Raw genomic sequence first — 24,025 nt, 5'->3', positions numbered from 1 at the left:
TTAGTCAGCCACAGCCACCAACGCGAAGTGCCCAGGGGTACCAATTAAGCGCGTCCGGCTCACCGGCACGCCTCTCTGATGGCCCGTGCGTTAGACGCATCAATCAAGCGCTGCGTGCCCTTGTCTCCCATGCTCACTGCTCACTCTCATGCTCACCACTCACCACTAATTCTCTCTCGCTTTCGCTCACTCTCCCACCTCAAGTCTCGGCCATCAATCTACACACAAAGGTGAGTACAACCACCTAGTTAATTTCTGAGGGTTGACACAAATGTGTCGCCTATCTCATTTGACGTCTTTCGTCGATGAGATTTTTTATATATGTTCTTCTCTTCTGGTGGATTCATCACGGTTGACACGAATGTGTCGCTACTCCCGTTTGACGTCCTTCGTCGGCGGATCATGTGAGTCGCGATTAACACCGATGGTGTTGTCGCTGTGGCGTGACATCTTTCATCGGCAATCCTATGTGCCCTCCGCTTTGCCTCAACGCTGGACGAACCTCAGTGGCCCACGGGTGTCCTAATGGCTGTAGACAATCTTCAATCTTCGTCGCCTGTGTTGTCTCCAGCCACCATTGCCGACAGAATCTCAACGTTCACAGGATAAACCATGCTGCCGGTCAACTGGATGCCTTCCAAAGTTCGCAGGGATCCGAGATTGCTCTTGCACAAGGCAAATCCCACTTTTCGTACGTTCATTGACATAGCTTGTGACTGGTCATATATTAACAACTATGCTAGCTTTGGGTCCTTTTGACGGCAAGAACGGTATCATCTTGGATGGTTCCGACTCCTTCATAGTCACCCCAAACTCCTATATCATCTGCAGGCCTCCCCTTGGGGTGAACCGGGAGGTATACATGCGGGAAAACTTTCGATATGGCCAGGACGACCCGCTCCAATGGCCACAGGCCTACGTCGAGCAGTTTCCTCATCTGGCTTGCATACGCTGGATAGCTCCTGCCTCTCCAAACGATCCCTTCCATCCGCTGTATCGCGGCTTGACAAAGTACGATTTTGTTGAGTGTGACCCAGACAGTCTCGTGGAGGGAGTTGGTCATCTGCGTTACTCGACATTTCTCAAAATTCAAGCCGCTTGCAAAGTCGTCATTGAGTCGATGAACTCAGTCGATGGCAGCGCACCTGTGTCCCGTAGCATGCGTGGACACCTGAATGTCATTGAGTTGCTTCTCGGGCGTCTGCATGCTCTACCAACATCCTTCCTACGCGTCTGCTTGACGTTCGCAGAAACTCAGTGTGTGGCCCTGGAACTTAGGGCCTTTGTCGAGTACATGACCGTGTTCAAGCCCCTCATGGACTCTCCCGAGACCGACGTGCCTGCCATGCCTGTTGATGAGAGTCTTGTGGGTGCATACATCCAGGATGCAACAGTTCTCCAGAGATTTTTCAAGGCGGGAATACCAGTCTGGCGCATTGTGGACATGAAGAACCTCCCAGGTACCCGTGTGGATTCCCTCACTGAATTTGCGACCTCGCCATGGCCGCAGGGTCCTTGCACGCTGCGATTGCCCTCTGTCTTTGTAGGGTCGTCGAGAGATCCATGGAAATACTCGAAGATTCAAGAGCACGTGTTGCACTCTTGTCGACGGATCGATCCATTTGCATTGGCGTCCCCCATCATCCTGGGTCGTCCGGATGTTCCTCTCACTGCGGCATCGTCATCGACATCTCGATATTCTCCGTGTGGGTGTTTCTCTCTGTTTTGGTTTTTAAAGTGGACGTTAACGTGTTTAATAGATCATAAAAATGCGCGACCACAGTCTGGGAAACCTCATCAGCTGATGGACCCTCAACACCCTCTACTTCCGCTATTGATTGAGCCGTGGCGTCGTGGACTACTGGCCGTGGATGCGAATCCTTCTCGCTGTCATTCCTCTGGTCGTCCACAGCCAACCGCGATTCCAAGGGAATCGCAATACGCCTTCCCTAGGCCAGATATCATTGCCACTGTGAATACGGAGGAAAAAGTCAACTCCTTTCTGATTTCTTGGTTGCGTCTGCAAACACCTTTGTTCGCACGTCTCACGGTAACAGAGCGGGTACCTCCAAACTTGTATCATCAAGAGTGGCGGACCGTGTTGGCGCTGGGATTTCTGCATTCGGCGGGAGAGAGTGGTGGGCTAGCAACGAGATGGCGGCAGGAGGTGACAAAGATCATGGAAGGCTATGCAGAATTCCCTCTCCATGTGGATAACAACGCGTCAACGGCGTTTTGGCGAGGAAAGGCATATGAGACCCTTACAAGGGAGGAGCGTATGGAGATATGCTGGGAACTGTCAGAGGTGAATTTCCGCTGTGAGTTCAGAGCGCTGCATCGACAAGCCACAGTGAACGCAAGTGACGGCATACGAGCACTGGATGTCTTCCATTGCTTTCCTGATGGACGGCAACTACCAGGACAAATCGATGTCGGCTCTGCGAATTATGGCCTCGCCCATCATTTATGGCTGCAACGAGCCCCGTACATATTCGCAATGAAGAAGCTGATGAAGACGTGGGATGGGAATCATCCAGCATTCCTGGATGTGGTAAAATCCACTGGTTGGACCGAGGATGAGTTTTTGAGCATTGAAAATTCTATTGCGGCTCATTATTGTGATATGTTCTTCTTGTATTTTGGCCGCGCACCTGTTCTTCCTCGCCAATTGGCTCACCAGACCTCGGAGTCGTACGTCCCAGAACCTCGCGACCGGGTTGCGACAACCCGGTCAGGTGTTTATTTAGATATTGAGGACTTGGTTTGAGCCTTGAAAGGGACATTGAATAAAATATATACGTTTCTCTCCGTTGTATTTCAAGTTTGATGTACGGGCATTCAGTAGTAAATAAACATTGACATTGTGACATTGATAAAGACAACTGAACTAAGGTGGCGAACATGAAAAAGAATTTGCCACTGTAAGGCAGCGGAAGCTACATGGCCGAAATATAATACAATACGACATTGACACGAGGCTGGGCTGAACGTCTTGCGAGGTTGTAGTGAACATCATTTTTCAGGCTCGAGAAAACTTCCAAACTTTTTTGGCAGGGACTGACGGTGGTTTGGAAGCATCAGGAAGTGCACATAAAGACATTTCAAGGTACGGTCCGAGAAAATCAAAGACGTTTTGGCTCTATCAAAGACGTTTACCTTTATTTTTTGAAATAAGAAGAATATGGCAGATCCCCTAGATACAGATACATATCCCTGACCTCGGTCTTGGTTTGGTTTGATGTATAATCGCGTCACTTCACATTTCACATTCATTTACACAACAACATGATGCGCTACATACGGCAGATCCCCACACATCCCTGACTGACCTCTTTGGTCCTTCTCTTCTCGATGTATTTTGTATTGTATAAAAAGAGGTTTGGCTTCGCGTCACTTCGTTCATTCGCTTTCCTACCCATCACTATCAATTTCATTCATGGCTCCTCCAGTTGCTTACAGTTTGTGAGTTTCTTTTCTTTCCTCTCTTTTTTCTTTCTCTCGTCTCGTCTCGTCTCCGTCTCTCGGTCTTGGTCTCCCCATTAAATTACATTAGTTCAGTTTCAGTACACGTCCTTTTTCTTCCTTCTATCCTATCCTTTTTTTTCTTTTTTCTTCCTTTCTTTCTCTCTCGTCGGTCTCAGTTCAGTCAGTACACGTCCTTTTTCCTTTTTTCCTCCGCTCTTTCGCGCCTCCTCTTCCTTCATTCGATCGCGTCGCGGTCGGTTGGGTGTGCTGTCTTTCTTTTGGGTCCGCCGTCGTGTCTCGCCGCGGGAGCGTTCACCTTGGCGTGTCTCGGCCGACTCGGCTCGGCTGTTTGCCTTCCCTCTCGTCCCTGGTCACACTCGGTCACAGGTGACAGAACGTCGTGATCCGCCGTGTAAAACGGCTTCTCAGATTTCATGGGCGAGTGTGTCAGTCCCTGTGTTTCAGCATGACCTCATCTTAGCGTTATGTGCTTGTTGCGTACCCTTCATGAAAATTTGGCACGTTATCAGCAGGTCAAACCAACTGTGCGGCTGTGAAGTGGATGAATATCGGTTGCGCTCTCTCATGCGATTTACAAGGAGGCGCCTTCCTTGAGCGCTCAAATTCAGCTTATCTTTGTATCATCATAGACTCGACAGAGTGGCTATTCCGAGCCGAGTGAGTTCAACAAGTGCGAATTCCTCGAGGAACGAATACTTACATGCCTTGACGTCCCGTTCTGCTTACAGAATACTGTGGAGACACAGCTCATGTCTTGTGATAAGTATTTATTTGACTCTCGAATACTGGAATGTTAACGTTTTAGCAGAAGAAAAGAAAGATCAGGGACTCGGCATACATAACTACTCCATCGATACCGAAAGGGACGTGTTAACGACAGACAATTATCCCTCCCGGACATCGATCCACAGGAGCCCTTCAGTAGTAATCGTCCTTTAATTTGATCGCCGTTTACGAGGTATTGACGACGGCGACTTGGCATGAAGCACGAGTTCGCACTGTAGGAATATGCCAGCGAAGCGCTGAACAATATAGAGTGTCAAGGTCGTTGAAGTTGAAAACCCTCAGAAAGATAGATAGACGGCGGAAAGCCGGATGCGTACGAGTGACTCTGAGAAGTGTTCAATGCCAGGAAAATCCCGGTCCGAAAAGAAACCGGGTGTTGAAATTGAAACCTAACCCCTTCACCATCACTCGTCGCTCCCTCTACATTGCATTTATAACTATCCGTTGATCTCAGACACAATCCCTGAGGACGGACTGGGAACTGTTGCAAGCCATCGCGGATCAAGTAGTGGTATTTGACGAGGATATCGAATGTGTGGGGCACCCCAGTATGATCTGTGTGAATTAACTCTCCTCGCCAAGGAAGTTTTATGTTTGAAGTATCACCTAATCCCCGGATATGAGCAGGGCAGATACAGTTTCCCTCGAACCAGTCGATATCTGCCCTTGGGCTTTCAAGTTGTTCACCACGGGAGTGGGATTCATGTCGATACTCGAGAGAACACGGTCAGTGTCGGTAGCGACACAGCTTTTCGTGACTGGAGTTATTTCTCTTGTAAGGTCCGTGATGGGAGAAAAGTGTGGGTGCTAAGAAACAGTAGAGAGATGAAGGTAACACATATCAACCGTTGAAGGTCGCGATTTTTAAAGTCCGACCACGTGCTGTCTTTCTTCGATCATGTGTCGATGGGACATAATTAGCCTACTTCGGCCCCAAATGCCGGTCCACCTTTGCTCTGTGCCATCGCGTAGGATCCTAACGCGGCTTCAGTATGCTGCCGCTGTGATTACTTTTTGTGGACGGGGAGCATTGAGCTGATCTTCAAATCCCCTTCAAGAATCAAGAGTACTTGGTTGTTGCAGAGCCCGCGGCCGTGTTTGTGAACGGTCTGGTCCCGTCAGTGTGTGTGACTTTCAACGAAATGGCACACCGAAAGAGACTGGTTATACGAGGTCTCATGCTTCCAGGTGCACGTTTGCTCTCGTGCTTCTGACTTATTTCACATATAACTGTCGTCCACAGTCATCCAGAGATGGTGGAACCGTGGCACGTTATTCGCTGAAGATGTTATTACCTGACCGAACGCGTACGCATTATGTGTCATGAGGGACCCGCGATGCAGAAGAGTCGTCCTGCCATAAAGCTGGCAGGCGAATCGTGCGTTAGTATTCATTTCCTCCCAAACTTGTCTCAAACTCAATCAGTTCTTAGTGATTTTCGTCCCACTCGTCAGGTTGCCGTATTGTGGGCTGTCGATTTCTTCACCTTCTTTGCTTCACGCGTAGACATATGAACATTACTGTATGGGCACGATTGTGGGATGCGGCGGCTACAGCTGGATTGTAGTACGTTGTTTTGACTTCTTTTCTTACTGAGGCATGACTCGGCTTCCCAGGAAACGTAGCGTAGTACATGAGTATGATTTCTCGTTCGATTGGCCACATGTGTACGGATCCTCTCGTTCCATGTTGTCGAACGACGCGCGCGCTTGTCTCTAGCAGGCATTTCCTCGAGATCACTAGCATATATCGAGGCCTTTGTAGTTTTTGAGAACCTCTACCTTTCTTGTTCATGATTACCGAACAAATTTCCTTTGATATTGACGTTATCTTTGGGCATCGACAGCGCCACTGATGGTGGGGGCATAATCAGGTACGCGTTGTGTGTTTCTCACCAGCACAACCGCTCAGTGCGCCTCTACGTTGACTAACGATGGATACTGGTACGTGCGATTGTCTCGTGTTCGATGCTTTATATCATCACTCACTATGACTTGAAGGCGAATCTAATAACTTCGTACAACATCTACCATTCTTAGAGGAAGAGGTAGGCGTTCAAAATCATCCCAGAATGGCAAAGAGTAACACGTTTCAGATCAGTCCTGTTGATAAGACACTCCTGAAAATCAGAATCGACGCATACACTGAGACGGGCCGAAAAGAATCGACAATCCCAGTGTTGAAACAACGATCCTACACCGGCATAAGGGTCATACCTTCCGCTCTTGCCAATACTCCATGCACCACGCTCGGTATCGTTGGAATCCTGGACAAGTTCAACGCGACACTCGGCAAATCATACAGACTAGACAGCCATCCCACCCTACACTCGTTCCTCAACTCCTGCATCGAACAAAACTACGATTTCGGGACCGCTTATGCCCATTTTCGCTACAACTCGTCCTGGGTAAGAACCTCTACCAACTTGCTCAAGGGCGAAGTGAAGGACAGAGAGATGCGACGAGAAGCAGTGATCCACGATGGACGGATAATCCGCCGGAAGTCAGTGCCCCCTCGGCGGATATGGGATCTGTGTGCTAATCGGGTGGTGCCGTACTGGGTCGCGAGCCGTGACTCTCCGATGGGTGTGCGCGTAGAGGGAATATCACATGCGTGGATGGATGCTAATGATCGCAGGGACGTGTGGACCCCTATCAATGGATACGAGTGGCCCGTGCCCTTGCCGAATGACGCCGACCTCGACCTGATCCGGATAGAGTTGTTGAACCTCCTCGGAGTCCTCGGGGTGGAGTATGTATGGCTCGATGTTCTGTGTTTGAGGCAGAAGTACGACGTAAGGGAGGATCACCGTGAGGAGGATCTCCACAGGGAGGCTCTCCGTATCGACGAGTGGAAGCTCGACGTGCCCACGATCGGATATGTGTATGAAAGCTCTGTGCAGATGGTATGCTACCTTTGTGGACTGGGTCGGCCACTTAGCTGGGGGCCATCGTACTTGGTTGGTGAGAGGAGTTGGTTCAATCGAGCCTGGACACTTCAGGAGACCAGAGATAGATATCAACATCAAGCGATCATTGCTGGTGAGACCGGCGATGACAACACCCGAACGATGTTCCATAACAAACTGAAATCATTGCGGGATGTGTTTTCAGCAAAAGACATCATATTTCAGATGCGGACACGGGTGTCGACGAATCCTATCGACAGAGTTGCAGGCTTGGTGTACCGTCTCAGGCTGCGGTATATCACGATATACGATGCAAACCAGTCAGAGGAGAGCGCATGGGAACAACTCGTCAACGCCATGATGTATTCTTTCCGTGCGGATTTATTCTTCTGCTACCCCGAGCCTGGGGACGGAAGGAAATATTGGCGACCATCGTGGACACAGGTAATGGACACGACATTCCCGACTGATCCTAGCATCTGGTCGAGTATTAATCGGATGGAGGAGACAGATATCGACTGGTTCGAGGGAAACTGTATCTACCCTGCTCATATCCAGGGATTGGCTGATGCTTCAAACACAGAGCTTCCTCGACGAGGAGAGTTGGTTCTCACAGATCATACCGGGGTAACCCACACAGTCGATATCTTCGCCAAACACCACTACTTGATCCGCGATGGATTGTACACTCTCCTACACGAAAACGACGTCTCTTTGGTGGTCGGGCACTGGAGGCAGAATGGGATATTCCAGAAAGAGTCGGTGATTAGTATGGAGAACAATATGTAGAACGATGATCTAAAGAAGCTGGGGCAGCTTGGTATCGTGAAAGATCGCGTTAAAATAGTCTTGTGTTGACTGTATGGCATGTAAAATATAACTTACCAGTTCACCAAAGAAACTATTTGAGGACTCGGACTTGCCACGGCGCCCCGCTTTATCACCCAAGTTGATCAAAAGTTAAATGTCACAAAAATAATTGACGCCAAGTCTTGGTAAGCACCACAGCCATGTACCTATTCTATTATCGCTAGAGCTCGGCGCTTAGTCGTGTTTGTGCTCTTTCACCAGCGTTTACCCACCCCATATCGACGCAATGGGCATATGCTCGTCCTCTCGGCGCGAGATCACGGATGCAGACAACGACTTGCATAGGAAAGCCGAGGGGGAACTCGAGAAGGTGTGCTTCAGCTCGTGAGCTGGACGTGCGTTCAGTACTAACCAGCGAGACTGCCGTCAGGCCAATGAAAAGCAAGTCAAGGTACGTATACGGTACCGTGCTTCGAATTTACCTGCTCACACATCATATACAGGTTCTGCTATTGGGAACTGGGGATTCCGGAAAGACAACTCTGCTAAAGGTGCGCTTCTACTAACTTTGTACTATACAATACTCATTCGTTGCGACTCGGACAGCAAATGCGTCTCATGTGCAACATACCGTTCTCACAGGAAGACATCGAATACTATCGGCAGAGTACGCTTGACAATCTTGTCAATGGAGAGAGTTGTATCCTCGACTCGATGATATACATGGAAAGCATGCATTGGCCTCGTTTAAGGGACGGTGAGCCATTCCCGAGATGGTACTATGAGCGACTCAAGGCGCTATGGGGTGATCCTGATGTTCAGAAAGCTTGGCAGAGAGGAAACGAAGCAGCCTTGCCTGAAAAGTGAGTCCTCCATCCCCCGTTCTTCGTTACGCCACTCTTACAGGGCGTAGTTTGGGGTATTTTTTTTCGGATCTCGATCGGTTATTCGACCCCCGGTATCAGCCAACTGAACAAGATATCATGCAGTGCTGTGTTCGGACGATTGGGATCACGGAAACGGTCTTTCATCATTGGGAACGCGAGGTCACGATTATTGATGTCGGTGGACAAAGGTCTGAGCGTAGAAAGTGGATACATTGTTTCCCGGACGTGACGAGTATCCTGTTCCTCGTCAGCCTGAACTGCTATGACCAGTGCCTGGAGGAGGATGACAGTGTAGTAAGTGATTCACTGTGATGACTCGGCAAATCACCGCTCTGATGTAATCTGATAGAATCGAATGCAAGAAACGATGACCGTATGGGATACTATATGCCATTCGCGTTGGTTCAAGCACACTTCGATTGTACGTAGGACTGTCCAAACTACTCCTGCAATGACTGAAGCTCATATCCGCGTGTGCTTAGATCTTATGTTTGAACAAGAACGACCTCTTCGAAAAGAAAATACCTTACTCTGATATCCAAAACTTCTTTCCGGTATGTGATGTTCTCCCGCGCGTCTGTATAGCCATCTCTGATGTATCTTTCAGGACTTTGATGGTGAGCCAGGTGATGCCCGTGCAGGTCGTGATTACTTCAAGCTCCGCTTTTCGGAACTGGCGGAGAGGGAGATCTACATTTAGTATGTTTAACATGGTCTTCATTGTTTGGTACTTATGCATATATCTTAGTGTAATTACAGCGACTGATATTGCTACGCTTCCGTCCGTAATGACCACCGTGGAAGGTACGTTGTTTTCTTTTTTAATGCTTATAAATGATAGTTATTGATCATTGAAATTTGCCCACTCAGAGTGAGTACATTTTCGCCTGTTCTGTTGCATATTTTCCGACGTATACTCAATATTTTTCTATCATCCTTTCGACCTCTCTATTTAGTATTATCCTTCGGACTAGTCTTGCGAGTGCAACGTTACTCTGAACTTCATCCTCTGGTTATACACGACCTGGCTGCTCTCTTATTATCCTTTCTCGGTCATTTCCTATTTCTGGTGCTCCTTATGTCCCTTCCAACACATTTTATCAGTCGTGTACGCGTATCTCTCTTTGTCCCTTCTTGTCGGTCTCTGGCTATCGATTTGGATAGTCCTGATCTTCGTGATCCTGCCAAGCCTCGTGGAGGGTTGCTGTTCATGAAGGATTATTGGCGTGAAGATTCACCTGAGATTGCAAAAGAATCGGATATCTACCGTCTTTTAGCCCAGCATCAAGTGCCCTATGTCGCTGAGATGGAGGCAGGGGGAGATCTTCCTGACCTTGTTACGATCACACAGGAGCATACCAGAGGGTCGTCGTCGCGTAGACTCTCCGACAACGAGATCTACTGCCTCCCGACCTTGCAGGTTCATCGAATTTTCTTGAAAACCATCAGAAGAGATCTGACGATCTTCGGTAACGTCAAGTACTTGGTGACCTGTATCGCAGATGCCATGGAAGGTATGCCTTATGCTGCCTTTTATTATTCCTCAGAACTGACTACTTTGATTCATCATTTTCCATATAGCTCACCAGGTGGCGTTCGACAGGGCATGCATTGTGCACCGAGATGTCAGTGTCGGAAACATTATGATCACCACAAATCACCGAGGATTCCTCATTGATTGGGATCATTGCGTCATTGTTACTGACGGAGATGGCGACAGACGCATGGGAAGAGTTGTAAGTTTTTTTATGCAATCTCCGTACCCTTCCTTACTATCATCATTCAGGGCATATGGCAGTTCTTATCTGCTCGGCTTCTGACTTCCCTCGGCACCACAAATACCCTGATAGACGATAGAGAATCATCCCTGTGGGTTCTCCTGAATGTCGCTCTTCACTATACTTGCAACACACTTTCACCCGTTATGTTGCACTAATATCAGGAGGTGTGGTTTGAGGAAGCCGTAACTGAGCCTGGTGGAGATACCGGCGGCCCGAACAAACACAGCGTCTTGATGAATGCATTTTCTCTGCCTTCTTTCGACGTCAACGGTCTCCATCAGCTGCTGCGAGAATTGGTCGACGTCTTCACTGTCCGATATGAGCCAGAACTTAATTCAGATGATGAAGACATGTATGAGTATTTAGCATCATTGTCTCCCCAGATGGCCGCGCGCACTACGAAGGAAAAGTATCTCACAAAGATGGAGAAACTGAACAGTCCTACATGGCTTTGCAACACATTGCGCAGACATGCTGACGGTATGAAGGTTCCCTCAAAGGGGAACTATGACTGGCACCACAACGCCTGCTATGGCCAGGATGAGCTCTGGGTGAACTGCAAAAAACGCAAGGCGACATCGGAGCATCTTGGAATGAAGAGGTTGAAGGGTTTACGCGGCGAGAAGCACAGTTTTCATTACGAACTAGTGGAGGATAAGGTAGAGACGTAAGGAGAGTGACCGGGAAATTTGGAGGAATGGATTGCGGACTTGGTAAAGATATGCGGCATGTTAGTTCGCAACTAATGATTACTCTTTCCCCACAACATTTGTAATGAAAGATGACAATAAGTAGTCCTTTTCGTGTAGCTCGATGTACTTGCGTCTTCTTTCTCGTCAATCCTACTAATAGTTTAGAAGCGAGAGGGTGTTGAGAAACTCCGTGCAATCAAGGCAGTGACAGAAAGGAAGAAACGGGGTTTTGTGGTATGTACAATTTTCTTCACGTGTAAGGGTGACCTGTATTGCGGATGCCATGAACGGTATTCCTCCCTGGGTATCGTGTGGTCTCGTTATTGCCATCGGGACTTGTTCCTACAAGGTTCACAGTAGCCTAGTTCTTGAACGATCTCTGGCCGCTCATTTACTTACTTCTTTTCCGCAGTAGCATTCCTCTACAAGAAAGGATTGACAGTTGTGTATCCTAGCCATTTTACTCCTCCTAACTGTTCTTGAATCACAGTCATAGCACCTATCACAATTTGTTCAAAAGGTGCCTAGTGAGAAGCGACGTCTGAGAAATATGTATGTTCTTCCACGAGCTGATGTAGTCCACTAATAATCAACTAGTCGCTTCATGGTTTGTCAGTGCTTGAAAATACGCGACGGTCGTTGTCCCGTTCTTGCGATGTATGGCTCGTCCCAAGGACGACGTCGAAAGGGGTTATAACACGGCTCTGATCACAAACGTCGGACCGTCCTCTACTGGTACCGAAGAACGGAAAGAGAAATGAGAGACGAGGGTGTGCCTATGAATAGAGGTGAACAAGGGAAGGGTACTACGACATGGAGACTGTGTGACAGATCTCCGCGGTAGCAGTAGCATTTCCAGGAAGTTGCACACACTATAAGCACAGAGGCTATATAGAGCACCAGTGTGTGTCGATGATTATGTACTTTGTGTAGCGCCGCATGTGTTGTAAGAAAGGTAAGAAGGTTAAGGTCGTCTAGAGAAAGCCAGGAAAAACGCTCGGAGATGGCCGGGTGCAATCGAAGTCTGACTCGTCTCCAGAGATTTCGTATCGAGGAGTTCCAAATGAGAATAAGGTCGCAAATAATACAGAAAGGGGAGAGATTGACGAGCCCAAATTAACTGGCCACGTCTAGACAACAGAGAACGGAGTCGTGGTCAAAAGGTCGACTCAGAACTTAGTCTCTCGGCAGCAGCTTGAGATTGAGCAAGAAGAGTTCGAACTGGAGTCATTGGATGAAAGTAGAGCGTGGGAGCCTTTGACGCGTGCCGGTTTGTCCGTGACCACGTGAACATACGGATAAGTTTTCCGGGCTCCATCACGCCGACGTTTTCTTCGTACACTGCATGACCCGCGCAACTGCCCCCCATGCGTGTACTGCAACGCGCGCGCGATATCACTAGTTATGCCACATTCTTCTCGTACATAGCCAGACGGTTCCACCATATCTCACTTCGTCGGTGAGAGTCCTTGTGCATCCTTGCTGTCGTCTCTCATGTGTTCCGTGTTCCTGATGGCAGGATGTTCATTATCAATGCAGAGCTCAAGGCCACATAAAGGAATTTTAGGGTCATGGTAATCTGCAGGAAAGAATTCCAGAAAGGTGCATGAACTTTGATATTCTATTTTTATCTGCTCCGCTCAGCGCTTCCCATAGTTGTCACATAGCCTGTTATAAGCTATCCCATCCTAGTTCGCCTCGATACAAACTCGCCCGCAGTGCGAGGACTGGAGGTATGTTGAATTTCTCCCTGGATGCTCGTGTGAAACACTGAACTTCTGGCTCATCATCTACCAGACTGCGCGGAAAAGTTGTCGAGAACTGGATGGAGAGAGGATTGACATTATTTGCGTGTCAATCGAAAGTCTGACATCATCGGCTCGCAACATCTATAAAGAGGCTATGGAAAATCTTTTGTTTGGTCTTCCCACCCCTCTGTACATCGCTATACCTATCCATCGCCTTCTATGCTTCCCTCCGTCCTCGCCTTTCTTGTATTGTGCCCCATCGTCCTTAGAGCCATATATGGAAGCTACGACAGCCTTCCCAGGAAGGATTTCCATTATATCATTGTCGGAGGTGAGTTGTACAGACATACATGACTCCTCGCTAATGTCATGTGCAAGGCGGGACAGCGGGGAACGTACTCGCCAATCGTTTAACCGAAGATTTGAATATCTCTGTTCTTGTTCTCGAAGCAGGAGAATCGTGCGTATGCTCTCCCTCCAGCTATTCAACGTCTGATGGTTCCATAGAACAGCAGATGTCCTTCTCTCGCAGGTCCCATTCTATTGTTCTCGCGTAATAGGATCACCATTAGATTAGAACTTCACCACGACGAAGCAGGATAGCTTGAACGGACGCTTAATCGCATATCCCCGTGGATTCGGTTTGGGTGGAAGTAGTGCTATCAGTACGTCGTCTTGGTTCCGTGAGCTGGACTGGATATGACTTTGCTTCCAGATGCTATGGCATATACCCGTAATTCTTTCCAAGATTATGACCATTACGCTCAGATAAGTGGTGACCCGGGATGGCGATGGGATGCTCTGCAGTCATATATTCAGAAGGTCTGTCGTAACCTTTTTTGTTTCGAACCTCCTAGCTGATCTTGAGGTTTCTACGTCAGAACGAACGCTTCGTTGCTCCTGCTGATCACCATAATACCACCGGCCAGTTCAATGCTTCGGTCCATGGCTTTGATGGGGCTACCTCGGTCTCTCTCCCGGGATATCCGCGACCTGCCGATGGGCGTGTCATCAAGACTACCACGGAGCTTCCTGTCGAGTTCCCCTTCAACTTGGATTACAACTCGGGGCAACAGCTGGGCATTGGTGAGCGTTTAAAGTTTACTATGAATTCTTGCTAAGTATGACACAGGTTGGGCATCCATGACAATTGGACATGGTACTCGCAGCAGTTCAGAGACGTCGTATCTTGGGCTGACGATCATTGACCGGCCCAATCTGCACATCCTTATCTGCGCCCATGTTACCCGAAGTCTCCCATCCAGTAAGGCAAATTTAACATTTGGCGCTGTCGAGTTTACTCAGGATGCTGGCGGTATATGATAATTCCTCTCGTTTGCACTGCGGCCTACTGATGTCAACTTTTCCGTAGTCACCAAACACATTCTGACGCCTCCATCCCTGAAAGAAATCATCCTTTCTGCGGGAGTCATCGGAACACCGCATATACTCCTCCATTCTGGTATAGGCGACAGCAGTGAACTTGCAGATCTAGGAATTCCGTCCACTCTGAACCTCAGCGACGTTGGCAAGAATTTGTCTGACCATGTTAGATGGGATGTTCCGTTCACCATCAATGACACCCAGGCGGTTGAGAACGTATATTTCCGGAACGCCACTTTTCAGCGTGATTCTTCGGCAGAGTGGAAATCCAATCACGCGGGTTTTTTGACGACGAGCTTGATAAATCAGCTCGGGTCTCTTCGTGTACCCAATAATGCAGGTGTTTGGACTGAAGAGCTGTGCACGGGAAATGAGACTGCTCATTACGAACTAGCATTTGTGGTGCGATGAAATGTTCCATGATTTATATTACAAACTGACTCTTTGCTGTAGAACGGTGTTACTAGTGACCCTCCTCCCGAGACGGGGAACTTCTTTGTGATCGTACCTTCTGTGCTCTGTCCTCGATCACGTACGTCCTAGGCTTTATCACAGCATGTTCTCCTCCATCTGACTTGATACAGGCGGGAGTGTACGCATTAACAGCTCAAACCCTCTAGATCCACCGCTTATCAACCCGAATTATTTCTCCCACCCACAAGACCTCGCTATCCTCAAGTACGCCATCGAGAGCATAAAAAGGTTTGTCAACACGACAGTTTGGGAGGGGTACATTCTTGAGATTGCGACGAATACAACTGAAGGTGATATCAAGGATCGAGCGTCCAGTGCATATCATCCGGTTGGAACAGCGAGCATGTCGCCCTTTGGTGCGGATTGGGGAGTTGTGAACCCGGATTTGACGTTGAAGGGGGTGGAGGGTGTGAGGGTTGTGGATGCTTCAGTTTTTGTCCGTTTTTCCTTTTCTTGGATTTTTTTGGTGGTTGACTGATGTTGGGTGTTTAGCCTTTCGTGCCGTCAGGACATATTCAAGCGCCAGTGTATATATTTGCGGAGAGAGCAGCAGATTTGATCAAGGCGAGTTCGGCGTATTTGGGTGGAAGGTAGCGGGTGGCGTAGCATTCTAGGCTGACTATCAATCTCTTTTTGTGCCTGTGATAAATGAGAAAACTTGTGCATTGCGATTCCGCACTAGCCCGTTAACAAGAAGTCCGTACAGGATGAGAGACTTGTACCATTTCAATCACTTCGAATGTCACATGTCGCAGAGGCACATTCGTACTCGTGAAGCAACCCCGTGTCACACGTCACAAGGGCCTCATTCGGGAAGGTTTGGTGTCACAGATCCGCAAAAATGCCACATTGGACGCAAAATGGCCGAAATTTGGTTTTTCGTTGTCTGCAACACTTTTCGCACCGTTTATAACCCATTCTGGCGGTTCAATACCTTTAAAATTCAGTCTAAATTGGTCCAAAATAGGAAAAGTATTCGTATTTTGTACGAATGTCTCAGTCACTAGCCATGCATTCGATCATTCGGCACGGTCCAGGTATGTCGCATGTCACAAGCCATTCGAAGTGATTGAAATGGTACAGTAAATTAACGGTAGGTACACTGGGCCGTCACGTTCCGGCCGTCTGCTTTATTGTTGGCACTTGTTTTGCACTTGTTGGTTTCGATCACACTCTCTGTTCTTACTGTCTGGGTATTTCCTTGTGCTTCATTCGCTCGTTGCTTTACTGGGACTGAGTTAAGATAAAACAGCTGGGACGAATTGGAGGAGGTCATGGCAAGGCGAGGTGATAAAGGCTCTGCCGCACCGGCATGGAAAATTTCTCCTCTCAGTCGTTCATTGACAGCCGATTGTAGAGAGAATGGTAAGTTCAGTGTCCACCCATTCACTCGAGGCACTACATGCAGAGAGACATATAGCTCTCTGAATAGCTCTCCAAGGTAATTTTGTTAATTCTTGGTCATCATATTGCTTTCGGGAATGTTGCCTAGCTCACTTGTTCATTCAAGGTACATCTCCAAGGAATCACTACAGGGAGCTGTGGTCCTCGAGATATACTAAACTCTGAATGGCTAGCCAAGTTAAATTTTTCCAATCTTCCTGTCATGACGTGTACCGGATTTCTTTTCTTGCAGCTGTATCGGAACGTGAACCAAAGTTGACGTCCAGCACACTCGGATGAGCCAAGCACCGTGCTTCCATACTGCTCCAAATTGTACTTGTGCATTTTTGGTATTCTCGTGAAACGACCGAGCTTTATAATCAATGGTTCCTGAAAGGTGATAGATAATCCCCGAGGTACAGTATCTTTGTGCTGTAATTAACGTTTTCCTTTATCTTTGTAGTTTTTTCTCATGAAACTGGAACGTGATGTCATCGGTCGGCATACATGTCCGGCGTCCGCATTGATTCCAGAGGACTTGTGAGTTTCTCCAGTCTTTCTGCCTGGATATTTGAACTAAGCTTCACACAGTCATACCAGACGAATAATTGAAGTTTTATGAATCACTGCATCCACCCCTTGTCCAGAGCTTTTGTGAGGTTTCAAATTCTTTCAAGTCCCGATCATCCACATGGCATTCTTTCCCACGATAGCGCCGAACTTAGTAAGTTCCTCCCCCCCCCCCCGTTGAAGTCGCGTGAAGAGTTCCGAAACTCCTGGAGGTGCGGCACTAGCATCGGTGACAATGAGAATTGTCGGTATACCGATAAGCTTGGGGGCTCACCTAGCGTGACATGACTCCCGGTGTTTCCTGTTCTGGCAACCAGACTCCCAGCACTCCCGGTACTAAGGCAAGACGCCTCGAAAGCAGTTACATCACAGGTGAGGGCCTCATAATCAAGAAGCTCAAATTATTTGAATTAAACCACTCTTCTTTCTCAAAGGTCACCTTGGATTTTCCTTTACAATAGAAAGGGCGAAAGCGTGAGCACTATTTCTGGTGCCAAGAACTTGAATGTTGATGGCCTACGGCACAGAGGCCCAGCATTCCCCATTGAAACCACCTCCGGACATCTATCTCAATTCGCTCTATCACTAACTGTTAGCAGAGCAAGCCAACACTCATCGGCACACGTGCCTTTGACCGGTCACCAGACCTTACCTGCACCACCACGAAATATCATGTATATACTTGAAGTTTCTATCTTACTAACTTAGCTACAATTTTAGGACACTCTTAGAACATACTAGAATACTTGTAGAGGTATAAAAGCCTCGCATTCATACTGCTATAGACTTAGATTATCCAATTACTCTCTCACTCATTACTACTGCTGCTCACACTAATGTCGGTCATGTATGTTTTCCTTTGTCACGATGACTTCATAGAATGATATCAAATGATATTTAAGCAGCAGGAGCACTATTTCAATAACCAGTCAAGTACTCTCTCGACTTCATAGTATGCTCACTTCTTTGATCGTTCTCAGTCTCGCCCTATATGGCTTCACCAGTCCTCTCAAGAGAGATGCTAATCTTAGCATCTCTCTGTCAGGACCAGCTGACAATATCACCAGTATCGACGATCTCAAATTCACGGCGACCGTTTCCAACACTGGCTCAGAGTCAGTGAAGATCTTGAAGTATGGAACAATTCTGGATGACATTCTTCCGACACGCTCTTTTAATGTCACTAAGGATGGAGAGGCTGTTCCTTTCACTGGGATAAAGGTAGTTTTCCACAATCTGATTTCTCTTGGGCACCTGATTTACTTTTTTTTGCAGCTTTCAATTTCTTTGGAAGACATTGATGATTCTGCATTTGCATTCATATCTCCTGGGCAGTCGGTTACTGCTGAACATGATCGTAAGTAGTATGCACCCTGTCTGTTGATATCTGCTAATTTTATTATATGATCTCTACAAAGTATCCGCACTCTTTGACTTTGCTTCAGTTGGTGCCGGTGCATTCACATTTTCACCTGTTACATCGTTCCAGATAATCAGTCCCAAGACTAGACTCACCTCTGGCATAAGTCTTGATCAGGTTTCGGTATCCTCCAGCTCTGTCAATGTGAACATCTCCGGAGACTTGGCGAAACAGAATCTCCCTGTCCTGGATAAGCATGCATGTTACGATTATTCTTTTCTTTTCCTTTTTCTTTTCTTTTCTTTTCTTTTCCCTTCCTTACTCAGCCGGATTATGCGCAGGCGATCATCATGGACTGACTCCCACAGTACTATTTTTAGTTTACCAACGTGTATTTAAGTAGAGCCTCAGCTGGTCTAAACCCCAGCTTCGGCTAAGGTTTAATCTACCTAACTCAAAGCTCCGCTCTTCGTGACTATCTGTCTCGTCACTGCTTGTTCCCCAAGACTTTGACCTCTATTGTATCGTCCACCGAAGTGCGAGTGGCGATCCCTAGTTGATCTAAGTTTTGAGAGTTAGTGGCTAACATTTAGCCGAAGCTCGTCTACCGTTGCTCAACAACTTACTGTTGCCCAACATTTTCCCTGTCATTCTCTTCATTGTTGTGGCACTCTCCGTGCTACAATTCCTCCTTAACGACCCTCTTGGATTGGTTATCGCAACCATCCTTCGAGTGTTCCTCGCCTGCGTATACGTCCCATCTCCAGTGTTTGCAGGATTACTTCTGCTGCTCTGGGTCGGATTTCTACGCCATCATTAAAAACACGAAACCCTTCATCCTCGCTCTCCAACTCGCATCCATATTAACAGTCTTGCTGTTAGTATTGACGAGTACCTCAGAAAACTGCGAAATTGTGTTAATGAACGGTTCCAACTACGAGACCGACCTTAGCCTAGTTATCGCACTTCTTATCGTCCTTACCATACTCGCTGTTTACCAGCTTGCATGGTCTATCGTCGACTTACACCAAGGATAGATCCAATAACGGATGCCCTGGTCCGATACCACACTCGCCGTCTTCGCGACTTTTACTGCCTTTTTCTTGTCCATTATTTTGTACCGACTACACCGCTGTTGTCGTCAACAGAGGCGAGTTCGGGCGCAACTACCTTTCCACTATGTTCCCAGCACTCCGGCGTATCCACCGCCGGTAATCGACATTCCAGCGGCATCCCAGCAGACAATAGGGGATGTCGAATCCAACAACTCCGGGGGATCTGGAGGGTCCCTTTACACATCGTCGCGACTCAGCTCACGATCCTCAGAGTCGAGCACCGACTCCTACAGAAGCGCCTCCAGCGCAGCAGCCGACTCTATCGACATCACCGATACCCGGGGGGTACTCCTTGACCGAGGAGACTCGCCCTTACCAGGTCTCTTTGACCAGTCTCCAGTCCAAGGCGAGTCTGGCGGCGATGGAGCCTGAGGACCCATCACCAGGCCTGTGGACGAGAGCGAAGAAGAGGCTGATACCGAGTTTGAAGGGGACGAGCTCACCGAGTGGGAAAGAACCCGCCTCGACGACCTCTACCCGAATAAGGAGGAAAATGCGACCTATACCGGAGACAAGTACAGCGGAAGGTCAGGAACAAGGTGGACGGATGCCGACTGGCATGGTGAGAGTAGGAGATACCGGGTCGCCCAGGAGGACGACTATGACAGCAATTCCGGCGAGCTTGGCCTCGGAGCCTCCGCGGCTTCCACCAGTTCAGCTCAGCCACAGTCTGTTCCAAGGTCCTGGCCGACCGATAGGGGAGAGCCAGTCGCCTGGCACCCCTCAACTAGCTGGGTCTACGCCGACCAGCGGGAAGAAACTCCTGTGGCCGGAATCACGACCAGCGGAGAGTCCGACGAGGTCCCTGAAAGGCCCGAGACCCCAGCGGTCTCTTCCCCCGTCTCCTCACATGAGTCGACGGGTGGGGAGCTTTGGGGCGAGTTCCCAGACCTCGACAGCGAAGAACTTGGAACAGTTACCGCTGCCGAGCAACTCGCCGGAGTCGCAAACTGGGAACCGTCAGTCTTGTCAAGAGCCTTTGCCACTCCCGTCCCGGCCTCCCAGCGTCCATGGCCCCTCCTCTATCACATGTACGTCGAGTCCCTCGGACTCCCAGGAGATACCCGGGTCTCCCCAGAAGTGGAGGCCCGAATGGACAGAGGCCGAGCGCACGATGCACGAATACGACACGCTGAAGAAGATGCCCTCCAAGGGCCAGGAGGCTGGTGGGATCTCCCCCTCGAGCCCGATGCTACCCCTGCCGAAGTTGACAATCGAATCTGCGCCGCCGCCATTCGCTATGCCGGAGCCGCTCGAAGAGTGGGCACCGATCTCGAGGCAAGAAGGAGAGCCTGGAACGCCTACCAGGCTGAGATCAGTGACCCCGACTCCAACATCGGGAGGTGGCGAAGGAACAAGGAGATCGACCGAATCGCCAGAGAGAGGAAGGAGGCCGAGGATGCCGAGTCGGCCGCCAAACAGTTCCCTCGAGACCGAGGTAATGAGGGCGGTCCGAACGGTCCTGGTCGACCCAGCGGCTCCGGTCCCAACAATCTTTAATATTCTTCCGTGGCATGGACTTTACGAGATAATGATGGAGGACATGGAGAAGGATTCACAGTGGCTCCTCTCTGAAGCAGGAGAGGATTATCTATACGCCAGGACCATGGGGGACGTCTACCTCATGAAGAACATCCTGGAAGTGGAAACGTGGCATAAGGCCGCCGTAGTCTGGAACCAAGTGTTCCCAGACCATCAACAACTGGGCTGTGCGCCCTATCGCCGACCCCAGCCAATGCCCAACCCGCTCGAAACCGAGCAGTTTTGGGCTGGTGCGGGGCCCGATGACGACGATATGGATGACCCCGGTGCCGGACCTTCGGACAAAGGGAAGCAGTCCATGGTCCCACCACAACCGCCAGCTCAACCACCGCGCCGACCAGTATACCCAGGTGATTACCCCCCGCCAGGGGACAACTATCGTCTACGGTCACTTCCGCGACCGCCCAACCCTCCAGTACCGCCTCGAGCACCGTCGCCCCCGGACCCTATCCCTCCGTGGACATTAGTGGCCGGAAAAGATAATAACCCGTGGAATGATGTAAAGCCCAAGTTAATCACGCAGCCCGAGTACTTCACAGGGGAATCGGAGGACATCAATCGATTCCTCCATCACTGTGAAATGTACTTTCAAGTTTTCCCGCTGCACTTCACGATGAACGATCAGGGCCAAAACCCTTACCGCATTACTTTTGCGCAAGGGTATCTACGGGAAAAGGCCAAGCAGTGGTGGGGTGACCAATACTACCGCTACCGGGATGATCGGGGGCATTGGAGATTCCCCACGTGGGACGAATTCTCCCGTGACCTCACCGTAGAGTTCCGAGAAGTAGCAGAAGTCGCGATCTGGAAGGCGGAATGGAAGAAGGTCCAGCAGTCGGAATTCAAATCGGCGGTCGAGTTCTTCGCCAAGTTCGAACGTCTAGCCCACAAGTGCGGAGAATTTGGAGATGAGAAGCAGATGTTTGAGGCAGTTGAAGCGGCAATCAGGCCGACGGTGCGAAAAACGGTTATGCATGGGGACAACGAGCGCCCCACAACCTACGCACAGTGGAAGGTGCGAGTCCTGAGGATCGATGCCAACTATCGATACGACGTGGCCCAGGGCCTCGCCAGTAAGACCTCCCCGAACCAAGGCGGTTCGGGTCGAGGCAGCCAAAATCAATCAAAAGGAAGCGGTTCCGGTGGCGATAAGAAGGACGCCACAGGAACAACCTATGGGGGCACGGGGCAACCAATGGAGATCGACAAGCTGCGATCCGATAAGCGGTGTTTCAAGTGTGGGAACACCGGGTGGAGCCCCAAGCACAAGTGTCCCGAAGACAAAGCGAAGTGGCTCCCCGTTAAACTCCCACCTCGTAAAAAACCCAATGTCGCCCGTCTTCGCCAATTGCTCGCTGATGCCGAGAAGGAAGAGCTGGGAAAGGACACGAAGGTCAAAGAAGTCAAAGAGGAGGAGAAGAAGTCGTCAAAAGACGAGCCGGCATCGAAATAAGCGATTCGACGGCGTTGGCAAAGGACTTAATTTCATCTGGTGTGCACTCCTGTACTACTAGTCGGACTTATACTACATATGTAGGGACTCCGTATGAACAATATACCATTTCTTTCGCCGCGTTACCAACAGAGCAAATTAAGAACGAGGAATCGCAAAATACCTATGGCATAGGAGGGGATTTCCGCCACTCCGCGCAGCCTGCGCTCAGTACTGAACCCCTAGGGGCTGTCCGAGCTCAGGAACCCCCGGCTCACCGCACAGGGAAAGCCCCTCGAGGGCAGAGCCCCCTAGGTCGAGTCCCGACTGCACCCTTGATGAAGGGAGGTCACCCCGGAGAGGGAGAAAGGTCGACAACCCAGCCTGCTGGGCCTGCATCCCCGTCTGTGGGGCTGTCTGTTCCAGCGGGAGGCGTCGGAAAAGCAGCTGAGGCCAGGAACTCGAGAGACCACCTGCCCCTAGTAGCCGAGGGCAATCCGGTGGCCAACAGTGCAGACCCCTCGAGGGAGCCGATATGTGTGCCCCTGCGAAGGGTTACCCGAAGTACCGCCGGGTCGAGGACGAGCAGTAAGTACGGATCCGAAGTGGAGGTTACAACACCGCGCACAAGTGCCCGTGGCCAGGGCCGAACGAAGGGCAGAGAGCCCTCCTCCACCACCTCGACTACCAAAGGCGCCCAAGTGCTGCCTCGGGACCTTTCTCGTCCCGGTGACCAAATGCCACTTCGAGGGAAGACCCCCTCAGTTTCGCTAGAAGAAGTCGAAGATGAAGAAGCCTATCTACGGTCCGACATCCCGACCACTGCGCCGAAGGGGAAGTCACGCGTGACCCCCATCACTACCTCAAAGGGCGAGGTTCGCAAACCCATCCTGGATACGTACTACGAACCCTTCGGGCCGCACTGGACCCGGAGAGCCCTCAGACTCGCTAATAACGAGTCAGCCGCCTTTGCCACCCTTGCCCGGTGGGTGCATCCCCGTCGAAGGGGAGAAGTCACCATTGAGTTATGGGGGGCCCTGAAGGAGCAACCGGAGACTGCCGCGGAGGCTAGGGAATGATGGGAATGGATGGAGGATCTTAAAAAGCCCCCCATGTATATACGAGGCAGGAAGGGACAAAATGTATCAATTACCGTACAGCTGGAAACCCTAGACACCCGCGAGGTGCACTCAGTGAAAGCACTAGTGGACAGCGGAGCCACCGGGAGTTCCATAGATCGCGCCTGGGCGCAAAATCACGCCCTTAACCTCAAAAAGGCGGCCCGACCTGTTCCGGTGTACAATGCCGACGGAACCCGAAACAAGGGGGGGGATATCACCGAATATGCCGAAGTCCGATTACGTATTGGGGACCACGTGGAACGGATCGAACTAGCCGTAGTAGACCTAGGCTCTACTCCCCTTTTCCTCGGACATGACTGGCTACAGAGGCATAATCCACTTATTGACTGGAATACCGGGTCGGTCACCCTGGCGCGTTGCGCATGCCGGAAGATTCCCTTCTCTTTGCCTGATACCGATCCCTCTGCACGATGGGAAGAGTATGAGGAGGGGGACACCATCCTAGTAGTCGACTTCGAGGAAGCCTTCCACGTGCGGGCTATGGGGACTAAAGCTAATGAATTAGCCGCCCAAGCCAACGCTAAGA

The 24,025-nt window shown here is 49.7% G+C and overlaps 1 protein-coding gene across 1 annotated transcript; it reads left to right on the top strand.

The window, feature by feature from the left end:
• Positions 1 to 612: 612 nt before the first annotated feature.
• On the top strand, positions 613 to 2,767 carry EV420DRAFT_1770014 (uncharacterized protein; the record flags this gene model as incomplete). Its single annotated transcript, XM_060481054.1, has 3 exons — positions 613 to 691; positions 744 to 1,706; positions 1,761 to 2,767. The coding sequence occupies 3 exons, from the start codon at positions 613 to 615 to the stop codon at positions 2,765 to 2,767; spliced, it is 2,049 nt and encodes a 682-aa protein (XP_060322597.1).
• Positions 2,768 to 24,025: the final 21,258 nt, after the last annotated feature.

This window comes from Desarmillaria tabescens (genome assembly GCF_030435595.1).
Source record: "Desarmillaria tabescens strain CCBAS 213 chromosome Unknown EV420scaffold_110, whole genome shotgun sequence".
NCBI lineage: Eukaryota > Fungi > Basidiomycota > Agaricomycetes > Agaricales > Physalacriaceae > Desarmillaria > Desarmillaria tabescens.
This window is presented reverse-complemented; position numbering and strand designations above follow the sequence as displayed.